Source organism: Zingiber officinale, chromosome 10A, assembly GCF_018446385.1.
Source record: "Zingiber officinale cultivar Zhangliang chromosome 10A, Zo_v1.1, whole genome shotgun sequence".
Classification (NCBI taxonomy): domain Eukaryota; kingdom Viridiplantae; phylum Streptophyta; class Magnoliopsida; order Zingiberales; family Zingiberaceae; genus Zingiber; species Zingiber officinale.
Window position 1 is genome coordinate 23,172,840 of NC_056004.1, and position 13,502 is coordinate 23,186,341.

A 13,502-nucleotide genomic window follows, 5' to 3' on the forward strand; every position below is an offset into this window, starting at 1 on the left:
TAATCGACCGCCACTAGTAGAAACTTCCGCTGCCCGGTCGCCATAGGAAACGGACCCACAATATTCATTCCCCATTGGTCGAAAGGACAGGACACAGTAGCTGCTTTCATTTCTTCCGCCGGTCGGTGTGAGAAGTTATGATACTTTTGGCAAGAAAGGCACGTCGCAACGGTCCGAGCGGCGTCTGCTTGTAGAGTTGGCCAAAAGTATCCGGCCAGCAGGATCTTCCTAGCCAGCGATCGTCCGCCCGGATGTCCTCCGCACGATCCTTGATGCACTTCTTGGAGGATGTACGCCGCGTCTTCCGAGCTCACGCATTTCAGCAGCGGGCGGGAGAAAGCCTTCTTGTAGAGATGGTCTCCAATAAGCGTGAACCGACCAACTCTCCTTCTTAATTGCTTGGCTGTTTCCCGATCGGATGGTGTTGCCCCCGATCGAAGAAATTCCATGATGGCTGTTCTCCAGTCGCTCGGAAACTCGAGGCCCTCCATCCGGTCGACGTGCGCCACCAAAGATACTTGCTCAATAGGCTGCTGGATGACGACCGACGTTATTGAACTTGCGAGTTTGGCTAACTCATCTGCAGCCTGGTTTTCCGCTCGGGGTATCTTCTGGATAATGACCTCTTTGAAATTGGCCTTGAGCTTTTAGAAGGCTTCCGCGTAGAGTTTGAGCCGAGCGTTGTTAATTTCAAAAGTACCTGAGAGCTGTTGCGCGGCCAGCTGTGAATCTGAATGTAGTGTCACCCGACCGGCACCCACATGCCGGGCGGCCTGCAAGCCTGCTATAAGGGCCTCATACTCTGCTTCGTTATTTGTAGCTCTATAATCCAGCCGGACAGACAAGTGCATCTTTTCTTCTTGTGGAGAGAGCAACAGCAAGCCAATCCTGCTACCGAATCGGGTGGACGATCCGTCCACAAATAATTTCCACATTGCTTCGGGCTCTGGCCTTTATACTTCAGTGATAAAATCTGCCAAGGACTGCGCCTTTATCGCCGAGCGGGGTTGATATTGAATGTCGAATTCGCTCAACTCCGTGGTCCATTTGATGAGCCGTCCGGACGCTTCTGGGTTCAACAGCACTCTTCCCAATGGGCTGTTCGTCCGGACAATGATAGTATGGGCCAAGAAATAGGGACGGAGGCGCCGAGCGGCGAGGACCAAAGCGAAAGCCAGCTTCTCGAGTCCAGTGTAGCGAGATTCAGCCTCCTTTAAAATATGACTTAGAAAATATACAGGTTCTTCTCCGCTTGCCCTCACTAGTGCCGAGCCGACTGCTTTTTCAGTTGAAGATAAATAGATACAAAGTGGTTCACCCACAGCTGGCTTGGCTAGCACGGGCAGAGAATTCAAATATGCCTTCAGTTTTTCGAACGCCCGATCGCATTCAAATATGCCTTCAGTTCTCCAAATTTTTTTAAAACTTATTTTCAAAAATCTTTTAAAAATCATTTCAAAATCTTTAAAACTTAATTTCAAAAATCTTTTAAAAAATCATTTCAAAAATCTTTTGAAAATTATTTCAAAATTTTTTAAAACTTATTTTCAAAAATATTTTAAAAATCATTTCAAAATCTTTAAAACTTAATTTCAAAAATCTTTTGAAAATTATTTCAAAATCTTTAAAACTTAATTTCAAAATTTTTTTAAAAATCATTTCAAAAATCTTTTGAAAATCATTTCAAAATCTTTAAAACTTAATTTCAAAAATCTTTTAAAAATCATTTCAAAAATCTTTTGAAAATTATTTCAAAAATCTTTTGAAAATTATTTCAAAATTTTTTAAAACTTAATTTCAAAAATCTTTTAAAAAATCATTTCAAAAATCTTTTGAAAATTATTTCAAAATTTTTTAAAACTTAATTTCAAAAATCTTTTAAAAAATCATTTCAAAAATCTTTTGAAAATTATTTCAAAATTTTTTAAAACTTAATTTCAAAAATCTTTTAAAAAATCATTTCAAAAATCTTTTGAAAATTATTTCAAAATCTTTAAAACTTAATTTCAAAAATCTTTTAAAAATTATTTTAAAATCTTTTGAAAATTATTTCAAAATCTTTTAAAAACCATTTGAAAAATCTTTCAAAATCATTTTAAAATCTTTTTAAACATCATTTCAACATTATTTGAAAAATCTTTCAAAATCATTTTAAAAAATATTTTTAAACTTCATTTCAAAATTATTTGAAAAATCCTTCAAAATCATTTTAAAATCTTTTTAAACTTCATTTCAAAATTATTTGAAAAATCTTTCAAAATCATTTTAAATCTTTTTAAACTTCATTTCAAAATTATTTGAAAAATCTTTCAAAATCATTTTAAAATCTTTTAAAACTTCATTTCAACATTATTTGAAAAATCTTTCAAAATCATTTTAAAATCTTTTTAAACTTCATTTCAAAATTATTTGAAAAATCTTTAAAATCTTTCAAAATCATTTTAAAATCTTTTTAAACTTCATTTCAAAATTATTTGAAAATTTTTTCAAAATCATTTTAAAATCTTTTTAAACTTCATTTCAAAATTATTTGAAAAATCTTTCAAAATCATTTTAAAATATTTTTAAACTTCATTTCAAAATTATTTTAAAAATCTTTCAAAATCATTTTAAAATCTTTTTAAACTTCATTTCAAAATTATTTGAAAAATCTTTCAAAATCAGTTTAAAAATCTTTCAAAACTTAATTTCAAAATTATTTGAAAATCTTTCAAAATCATTTTAAAAATCTTTAAACTTTAGGGCTTTAGGGCTCTGATACCTGATCAACACCAATTAAATAATTTGATTGCTATTTAACTTGACTTATGCTTGGACTTAAGGACCAACTGAATAAATAACCTAAATTTTAGCTACTCTCTCTCTTCAACCTAAAAATTAACAAGTTCTTTTTCAAAAATAAGTATTATTTCAAAATTAAGCTAAGTCCCTTTTTTCACTTAAGCTATATTTTCAAAATTTAATGTTTGCAAAAGGCTTAGCTAAGTGACTCATATAGCAACTTTCAAACTTAGCCATCTTTATGAATTTTTGCTGAGTTACCTATTAGATTCATTCTATACTTAACTAAAAGTATTAAAATCATATTCCTTGCAAAATTTAACTCATAGCTTTAAAAAAAAAAAAAAAAATTGCCAAGTAAAAAGAGCCTTCAAAATAATTTGCCTCCAAAATTTATTAAAATCTAGCTAAGTTTTTCTAAACTTAGTTACATATTGTTTTCTCTTTTCCTCTAAAACCAACTAAGTTTACAAAGAGGCTAAAGTCATCCTTCAAGTCATCCATAAATTAGCCTTTTTAACTTAGGTGAAAAATAACTAACAAATTTTTCAGTTACTAGCTAAGTGTTTCACAAGCATTTTTTCAAATACTAAAACTAGTTTTTCTAAAAACTTAAACATGCTTTCCAACTGGCTTATTTTTTTTGATATATGGCAAAGGGGAAGAGTAGGAAATTCAAAATAGTAAAAAAGTGTTTTATTAAGGGGGAGAGTAGGTAATTCAAAAGTAAAATTTTATTTAAATTCAAAAAGGAAACCCTGTATTAAGGGGGAGCTTCACAAAAGTTTAAGTGTTAGCTTAAGTTAGACGTTCATTTGAATTTATATACTTAAGCTTGCTCACTTAAAACCTTTTAATATACTTATGCATTTGTTTTACTTAACTTTGAATTTGGGTTGCCATAATCAAAAAGGGGGAGATTGTTGGTGCGGGAAGCATCCGACGATCGAACCCAAGTTTTGATAATGGCAAAGGGTTCAAAGTTAAGTCTTGTTGTTATCTAACATGTTGAATGAGTGTTTCAGGAAAGTCCTAACTGCAGTTAGGCAGGTGAAAACCCTAGGAGGTGGTAACCCTAGGTCCTAGGGGGCGGTAACCCTAGGTGGAGAAAAGTCCTAGCTGCGGTTAGGCAAAGGGAAAACCCTAGGGGGTGGTAACCCTAGGTCATAGGGGGTGGTAACCCTATGCGGAAAGTCTTGGCAGGTCGATGGCTTCAGGCAAAAGTCCTAGGGGGTGGTAACCCTAGGTGGAAAGTCCTGGTGTCGCGAACCAGGTGAAAGACTGGACTAGCCGGGAAGCGGATGTCCAGCAGAAAGTCCGGAAGCGTCGAGTGCTGAGCAAAAGTCCAGTCGACCTGGAGGATCGCACTGTCAACAGGTAAAATCTCCTGAGTGGAGTAGGTGAGGACGCGTTCCCCGTAGAGGGAACAGTAGGCGTCGGGTCGACCTAGGGTTTCCAGACGGAAACCCGAAGTCAGACTCGGACAGTCCGAAGACTGTCTATACTTCATTTATCATATTTATTGTATTAGGTGCTAACTTTGTGTTGCAGGGTAGTGTTTGAGACTAACGTATCTTGCAAGTGCAAAGGAGCAACCTAAAGCCTCGGATGAACAGTGTCCGAGACGCCTTCATGGAGAGCGGCACTTGATGATAGCCTTGATAAGCGTCGAGCATGCATATCAACTCGCAGCCGGCCGTGGAGTCCACCAGTTGATCGATCCGAGGCAGGGGATAAAAATCCTTTGGGCACGCCTTGTTAAGGTCCCGGAAATCGATGCACACTCTCCATTTATTGCCCGGCTTGGAGACTAGTACCACGTTCGCCAGCCAGCTAGGGAACTGGACCTCGCGTATGTGGCCGGCCTCCAAGAGTTTCTTGACCTCCGATCTGATGATTGCATTCTGTTCGGCGCTGAAGTCCCTCTTTCTCTGCTTCACCGGCCGAGCGTCCGGTCGGACGTGGAGCTCGTGCTGCGCTATACTCGGTGAAATTCCGGGCAGCTCATGCGTTGACCAGACGAAGACATCACGGTTTCTCTGGAGGCATTTGATCACTTCCTCTTTCTGGTTGGCCTCCAGATCGGCTGCAATGAACGTTGTGGCCTCCGATTGGGTCGGATGAATCTGCACTTCCTCTTTTTCTTCATAAACCAAAGAGGGAGGTTTTTCAGTTATAGCGTTCACCTCGATTTGTGGCGCCTTCCGAGCGGCATTGGATTCAGCTCGGACCATCTCGACGTAGCATCGCCGAGCTGCCAGTTGATCTCCTCGTACTTCTCCCACCTTGTCTTCTACTGGGAACTTGATTTTCTGGTGGAAGGTGGAGACGGCTGCTCAGAATTCACTTAGAGCTGGTCGTCCCAATATGACATTGTACGCCGATGGAGAGTCCACTATGACGAAGTTTGCAGTCCGCGTCCTTCTGAGCGGCTCCTCTCCCAGCGATATGGCCAGCCGGATCTGTCCGACCGGCTGAACTTCATTGCCCGTAAACCCGTAAAGGGGGGTTGTCATGGGCAGCAACTCGGCTCGGTCAATTTGTAGTTGATCGAAGGCCTTTTTAAACATGATGTTGACCGAGCTTCCTGTGTCAATAAAAACGCGGTGTATTGTGTAATTGGCTATTACCGCTTTGATGAGAAGAGCGTCGTCGTGGGGAACTTCAACTCCTTCCAAGTCCCTGGGCCCAAAACTAATTTCGGGTCCGCTTGCCCGTTCCTGACTGCAGCCGACCGCATGGATCTGGAGCTGCCGGACGCTCGCCTTCCTTGCTCGGTTAGAGTCGCCTCCGGTCGGCCCGCCAGCAATAATGTTGATCTCGCCTCGGGAAATATTACTTCTATTTTCTTCTTCCCGAGCGGACGGTCGGGCCCGTTCCCTAGACATCCGGAGATTCTCCCGCCTCGGAGAGCGATGTCACTCGGGAGTCTGTTGTTGTCGCCTCTCATCTATCGTCTGATCGGCTTCACGAGGCCTCTGTCGCCTGTCGGCTGATGGCGATCGACGACCGCCACTCCTGGGAACGGGGTGGGCGATTAGAGGAAGACTTCGGCAATCCCTGGTGTTATGTGTGTCCGTCCGGTGGAAGGAGCAGAACATTGGGGTCCATTTCTTCTTTGGCTTGGGCCGCGCGGCAGCTACCTCTTGCACGTGGGACCTAGCATGGGGGGAGCGGATTGCTTCGGCCCTCGGTCCTCTGGGTGGCTGATGAGCAGCGTGCGGCTTTCGCTCGGTAGGCGGGACCCGCTCGGTTGGAGTTTCTTTTTTTCGGGCCGCTTGGGCTTCCTCCACGTTGATGTATTCGTTGGCCCGGTGTAACATGTGGTCGTAGTCTCGGGGCGGCTTCCGAATGAGTGATCATAAAAAATTTCCATCCACGAGGCCTTGTGTGAAGGCATTCATCATGGTCTCCGAAGGTGGCCGTTGGAATATCCATGACCACTCTGTTGAACCGCTGGATGTAGGCTCGGAGCAATTCGCGAGCTTCCTTTTTGATGGCAAACAGACTAACACTAGTTTTTTGATAGCGCCGACTGCTTGCGAAGTGGTGGAGGAAGACCGTTCGGAAGTCTTTGAAACTTGAGATAGATCCGTCCGGCAATCTCTGAAACCACCGTTGGGCCGATCCCGAGAGGGTGATAAGAAAAACCTGACACTTCACTCCATCTGTATATTGGTGAAGAGTAGCCGTGTTATCGAACTTACCCAAATGATCATCCGGGTCGGTGGTTCCATTGTATTCACCGATCGCCGGGGGCACATAGTACTTTGGCAGAGGGTCTTGTAGAATAGCCTCTGAGAATTGACGGTTGATCCGTTCGGGCGAGGCGTCCACTCGGGGGGTTTTGCCTTTTCTACTGTCTCGTCTTGGCACTTCATCTGAAGATGATCCTCGATCACGATTAACTGCTGCAGCCTCAGGAGTGCGGAATAGAGCCCGATGGAATGGAACTGTGGCTGGTGGTGCTTCCGCTCGGCCACCAGATGCTGATGTTGCCTGCTGCTCAGGCCGCTCGACTTGTGCCTTCTGTTTTTGTTCCACAAGCTTAGCGGCCCTCGACTCGATCAGAGCGTCGAGTTCCTCTGTGGAAAGTGTCACCATATGCTGTTGATCCTGTCCGAATGCTGAATCAACGGACGCTGGGCACGGGGCGCTTTTCGACTGTTGACGTGGATCCTCGCCTGGTAGCACAAAGCTCCGGTGAACCTGCACAAAAGTCGGGCCGGGAAGGGGTTCCCGGCGGCGACCCTCCGACGCTCAAGTCAGGCGAAGCTCAAGAGAGAAAAAGTGGCTCCAAAACTCATAGAAAGTGTACCTCTGGCGAAGAATGAGGGCCTTTATGTAGGGCAGCGAAGAAGTGAGTCTACACCTACCGAGGTGTACACGTGTCCATGGCCCATACCCCAGTAAGGGCTTGTTAGTGAGCTTCCCTAACCCATACTGTTACAGTCTCAGCATGTCCTCGATGGGATAACGGAATCCCCTGTCACAAGATTTGGAGTATGGCCTACACGTGAAACATACCTGCTGTCAGAAAAAGACGTCCCTTGTCCTTTTCCCCTTTGCTCCAGATCTGGCGTCCGGGCGGACAGCTCCCCCAACATCCGGCCGGACATATGCGGTGGCTTACTTGGGGAGATTCTCCCTCACGTGCTTTGTGGAGACTATTAGCAGTATGTTACCTTATGACTTTGGCCGAGCGTGCAGTCCGCTCGGCCCTGCGACCTTTTCCACTGAGCGTCGGAACCCTGATTTCGACAAGGCGCCTTTAACCATCAGCCGAACATCGTCCGATCGGCCAGCCAATCGGACCCATCCCTCTCCGGACGTTCGATTCCACCGGACGGCCGGCCGGTCGTCCGGTCGGACCCGGCCCTTTCCGGATGGACAACTGCCACTTTGACTTCCACGTGGCGTTGACTCCACAAGGCGGGGTCCCCTGTTCTCACTACCGGATCAGCTGTCGTCCAGCTTCGTCCATTGCTTCCGATCGGATGCAGGAGCGTTCCCACAGACGACGCCAAATTGATCCTGTCCGAAAGCTGAATCAACGGACGCTGGGCACGCGGCGCTCTCCAAGCTGCTGGCATAGATCTCCGGTTGATCGCAAGGTGCTCCGGCGAACCTGCACAGATGTCGGGTCGGGAAGGGGTTCCCGGCGACGACCCTCCGACGCTCAAATCAGGTGAGGGAAAAACAAGAAAGTGGCTCCAAGGATTGAAGATTTCATACCTCCGGTGAAGTCTAATGGCCTTTATATAGAGCCACGGGAACTTGGTGCACACAAACCGAGATGTACACGTGTCCTACACCATACCGCAGCATGAGATTGTCAGAAGAGCATGTCTGACGCCATACTGCTACAGTCTGAGTGTCTCCTTGATGGGACCGCAGAACCTTTTGTCATACGATACTGAGTATGGCCTGGTCTTCAAACATGCCGGTTATCAGCAACAGGGGTTACTGAGCTGACGTACCTGCTGTCCCATACTTTTTGACTTCCTCCTCCCGGATCGGCCTTCAGGCCGGTCGGCCAGGATGTTCACTTTTGGTCCGACGTAAGTGGTTGCCCGTCTGGGAAGGTTCAGAGTCGTCGCCGGCCCGACTCTCATAGCTTGACACCTTGGCCGAGCGGACAACCGCTCGGCCTTCACTCTTGATTTGCAATGCGGCCGAGCGGAATATCCGCTCCGCTCGGCCATATGATCTCTCTCCCTTGGAAATTTGGGCTCACGGCCAGCTAGTTGCTCTCTTGGGTGAAAATCATTGCCCAGTGATCGGCCTATTTCGCCCGCTCGTCGAGCCCATGGGATTGACCCCCCATTGACAAATTGATCCTCCACGCGTCGTTGACCTTTCCCTCATGAGGGTCCTCCGGCCTTACCACCGGATTATAAAGATATGGGAAATTATAGGAAATATGATGTATTGTGCAATAAAAATTAGATATTTAAATTTAATAAAGTAATTTTTTTACTCTAAATTTTAAATTTTAAATTTTAAATTCTAAATTTTAAATTTTAAATTTTAAATTTTAAATTCTAAATTTTAAATAGGGAATATGATATGGATGTATTTAAAACTAAATAATATCTCCAAGTTATTATTTTCTAAAATAAAAATATCATTAAATCATCCTAATAGCTAGCTATTTGGGATAATTAGCGCCACTAGTTAGATTAACATGAATAAAATTATTTTTTCTCAAAAACTATTCTCGTGTCCTATTTAATTTTTTTTAAATTCTCGTGTCCTATTTAATTTTTTTTAAATTTATGATTGTATCAATAAGATTTTATCTTTAGGATTTAGAGATTGAGTTATAATATTAAATACATAAAAAATTTTAAATCAATTTCTTTTTAGATGTGTACTGAATATACGACGTAAGATCGTTAATGTATCATTTTTCATATGATTTTTTTTTTAATTTAAAAATTTTTATACGCTTAGTACTATAATTCACCCTCTGAATCTGAAAGAAAAATCTCATTAGCATAATCAACTTAAAAAAATAAAAAAAAAACAATTGAATGGGCACGGACATAATTATTATTATTTTTTTATTAATAGAGGATGCCATCTCATTTTATCTCTTCCGTCTAAAATTCAACTCTATCCCATTTGAATGTAATAATAGTAAAGTATTTTTCAAAATGTGTTTCCTCACTCTCCACATGTATTTTTATATGGTGATTTAGAATGGTAGAAAATGTATTTCAGTTTTAGATACGAGTATTTAAGTAGCAAAATAACAATTTTAAAGGCCATTTCATGAATCTCTAGTTGGGCCTTTTTTTGTCCCATATATAGCAACTCAGATCAGCCTTTTCGGCCCAGACAAAAAGCGGTTGTGATTGATTCGACCCATGCCTTTGGCCTTCGGTGTCCGAATGGTATACATTGATCTGAGAGAGATGCCTTTGCGCATTCGTAACCCTAATTAGAAACGTCGAGTTTGATACCGGAGTTGAGTTGAGCGGCGAAAATGGTGAGCCGATTGAAAACCAACCTGTCCTCGTCCTCCCCTTGCACGATCTGAACGATTTCTATTCGATTGGTTTGCAGACTTTCAAGCGCAGAAACGGCGGACGCAACAAGCATGGCAGGGGTCACGTCAACTTCATCCGCTGCTCTAACTGCGGCAAGTGCTGTCCTAAGGTATCCTAGATTTCCATCTTTTCTCTGAATTAATCTACATTGATGTTTACTCGCAAGACAAAATTTCCCCTCCAAGAAGTTTGAATTTTTAGTGTTATTTTTGTTCTGTTCGCGATTTCGATTCATCCTCGTCTGCTACTGTACAACGAAGGACAAGGCTATAAAGAGGTTCCTCGTGAGGAATATAGTGGAGCAAGCTGCCGTGAGGGATGTGCAAGAGGCTTGTGCCTACGATGGTATTATTTCTTTGTTTTGGATTATTTGGTTCAATACCTGTCATTGTTGGTGGCTAAAGGTTTTAAACAACTTAGGATACACACTTCCGAAGTTGTATATCAAAGTGCAGTACTGCGTGTCCTGCGCAATCCACTCAAAGGTTGTCAGGGTGAGGTCTCGCACAGATAGGAGAAACCGAGAGCCACCACAGCGCTTCAGACGTCGGGTACGATTTACCATGGATTTCTTTATTTTTACCTTCAAATTATTTATTTCTTAGTGGCCCTTGATGAATACGTCTTGATATCCATAAGTCCATAGTATCATTTTCTTACGTTGCTTCTAAGCTTCTATGCTCTCTATGCAGAAAAGCAGAGTGTTAATTATGCTTCACATGTTTTAAATAGGTGTTTTGATTTTTGTAATTGGAGTCGGGGAATGAAAAAACCAAACCCATTGGGTATTTTTTTTTTTTTTTTTTTGCTTTTACATTGTGAACGTCTATAGAACAAATTGGTAACTCAAGTTTTCGAAGAGGAGTGCCAATACTTGCTCTTGTTTGACCTGAGGTAGATGCCAGTTAAGTGTACAAACACTCATGCCCACATACTTATGCTTAATTCTCGGGTAAGTATGCGATCTGTGTACTAACATGAGTCTACTAACATGTAGGGAAAGAATTAAGGATAATTTACCAAAACACGCCACTTCATTTTTTCATCCCACTTACATTTTCCTTCTACCAAAATGCGCCACACCCCAAATATCTTTTTCCCATTATGAACCAAATATGAACAAGTAGATGTTCCTTCTTCAAATGTTTCACAAGTTGCTTTCATCGGCTAAATTTGTTGTTTAAGAACTATATCTAGGTAGAAATGAGCCTACACATGACTTCAAAGAATATGTTATCACAAATAGATTTCAGAATCAAATAGGACGTGAGTACTTGACATACATATTTTAGATGGAAATTAAGTCAAATAAAAAGTTTCACTTTCAAGTGAAACTATTGGTATGAGTTGGTTCTGAAGCCATCTTGTGAAACATTTGAGGAGAAATTGTTATAGTGGAAGGGTATAATAGATTTTTTTTCCGCCCAGTGTTTCATTAAATAACAAAACAAGGGCATGTATTGGTAAAACAAGAAAATCAATGTGTGTTTCGGTCAGCCCTAAGCTTGGAAAAAAAAATATACTGAGAAAATATGATCAAATTGATAAAGAAACTGATGTTACCTTATAAATTTCTTTCATTTAATGTCCATCACCATCATCCTCATTGTGTCGAAGCAGCCTTTGTTGTGTTTGCTAAAAACTTTTGGTTACTTTGGCAACCCTCTCCATTCTAGCGGCTCTTATATTTGGATTTTTATTTTTCTAATCTTTTTTGTTTGCATATTGGATATTGTAATTCAGATTTCCATCCTACAAGTTGGCACTCGAGTCACTCGATGTATTTACTGATATTATATAGACAACCATATCAAACGTTCAAATATTGTATGACATGTAATATAGTCATCTGGCCCATCATCATGTTTAACCTGTCATATCACCATCCAAATATTATCTGACTTATATAATAGTCATCCGGTCCATACTAGAAGGTATCCTTCTTGTGTCAGTGTTGCATGTGGAGGCTGGAAGAGATCAGAGATCTTACTTCAAAACTTCAATTTTCACTTCTAGTAAACAGGGACAAAAGCTGGCAGCTTCATTTAAGAACAAAACCTCATATGGCTTTGGTCGTCGTTCGTTTTTTATTTTTGATTAGCAGTTTCTGCTGATTGAATCCCAATTGGATCTTATTCCACTATGTTTTATGTAAATGTTTTTTCTTTTAATACTAGACCAAATACGATTCATTAGATGCAACTGACGTGGAGGTTATTTATGTTGATGCTAAATTGTTAGCTTAAAAATCATATAATCATACTAGACTTGTTGAAACAAACACCATCAAGCATTTTTCCCTGGATACTAAAATGGTAGCTTTGTGATATATAATCAAACCAGATTAATTGAAACAAACGCCATTATGAGATATCTCACATCAAAGATGCTAAGGATAAATAGTTTGTGAATTAATACTAGCTTGTAAAGTAATGCGAAACTGTTGTGATTATTATATTTATCCCCTCAGTGAATCACTACAAAGATGTATCTTACAAATAGATGCACATCTGTGAATTAATCCTTCAATCGGATGAATGCTTCACTAATTCACCTATGTTTTTTACTGCAGGATGATCTGGCAAAGCCTGCCCAAGGCACTCGCCCAGTTGGGGCTGGAAATCCTACCCGTCCATGACCATGCACACATGGGGACTCATTGGTTTGTTTCCGTTTCAAAGACAGAATTTTGGTGGTTGAGGTGTGCTACTATTCGATCAGTTTTCAAGTCTTGTTTGGGTTCAACTGAAAACCTCAACTTTTAAGTTCCTAGTTAGTGGAAGTTCTTTAACTAAGACTCATCCGTTTGTGATGTTCATGCTTTTCAACCTTCTATTTGATCACATCATTTGCTCTTGTTGTTCCAATTGTCACCATTTGTTTAACTAACGTAACAGTCAAATATTATCGGTACTTGATTTTTCTGAAGGTAGTTTTGAAGCTGATGCAAATTACAGACCAAACCGCTAGCTAAACCATACATGCAAAATCAGACAAGCGAGAGATGAAGTGTTGTACTTAATTTTTCTGAAGGTAGTTTTGCAATTGCCTTCTCGATGAAGCCATCAACTTCGTCTTCATATTTGTTGTATAAGAAGGGTACACTAGCTAGTGTGAAGTGTGACGAAAACTACAGCCAAAAATAATAAAAGAATAATTGAAGGATTATCAATTCTATGATAGAATATTATTTTTCCTTTTTCTCTGATATTAAAATAATAACCTAAAACAAATAAATTTTGGCAATGATCATTTAGAATTTCAGAATGACATTAAAATAACTTCATCTGCACTATCCTGTAGGATGCAAGTAAGGTGATGGATATATTTCAACATCTACTAAATTGCATTCAGAAAAGATTAAAACAACAAATCATTCGGATAACTATGTTGGATGTGATAGTTCATATACAAATCAATGATAACTGCAATCTCTGAACTTTAGTGTTTTGTTTTGAATATGAAAATCATAATTTTATATGAAGAACCAATTTCTGCTACACATTTCATATGTTTTGCAACTTTCTCCAACCAATGCATTTAATTAAATGAATAAGTTTGACAATATTCTCTTTGAATTATAAATTATATGTTTCCCCCTTAAATTGCCTGCTTTTATTTTGTTGTGGCTCAAAAGCTAGATTGATTTCTTGTGACAACATTGTA

The 13,502-nt window shown here is 40.7% G+C and overlaps 1 protein-coding gene across 3 annotated transcripts; it reads left to right on the forward strand.

Moving 5' to 3' along the window:
• Positions 1–9,636: 9,636 nt before the first annotated feature.
• On the forward strand, positions 9,637–13,008 carry LOC122026083 (40S ribosomal protein S26-1-like). 3 transcript variants are annotated; one of them, XR_006124013.1, is made up of 6 exons: positions 9,637–9,775; positions 9,853–9,945; positions 10,097–10,181; positions 10,257–10,387; positions 12,409–12,537; positions 12,766–13,008. XR_006124013.1 is itself a non-coding variant. In XM_042584719.1 (5 exons), exons 1-5 carry the CDS (start codon positions 9,773–9,775, stop codon positions 12,472–12,474), a joined length of 378 nt encoding a protein of 125 aa, XP_042440653.1. In that variant the 5' UTR covers positions 9,637–9,772; the 3' UTR covers positions 12,475–12,692. The 3 variants fall into 3 exon arrangements, 1 of the variants encoding a protein (XP_042440653.1); XR_006124012.1 differs by having other exon boundaries at positions 12,770–13,008; XM_042584719.1 differs by lacking the exon at positions 12,766–13,008 and having other exon boundaries at positions 12,409–12,692.
• Positions 13,009–13,502: the final 494 nt, after the last annotated feature.

Bases quoted from the DNA above. Each gene is read 5' to 3' on its own strand.
- LOC122026083 (XM_042584719.1), top strand. The intron at 10,182-10,256 runs GTATTATTTCTT...TAAACAACTTAG, and splicing joins AGAGGCTTGTGCCTACGATG to GATACACACTTCCGAAGTTG. The intron at 10,388-12,408 runs GTACGATTTACC...TTTTTACTGCAG, and splicing joins CACAGCGCTTCAGACGTCGG to GATGATCTGGCAAAGCCTGC.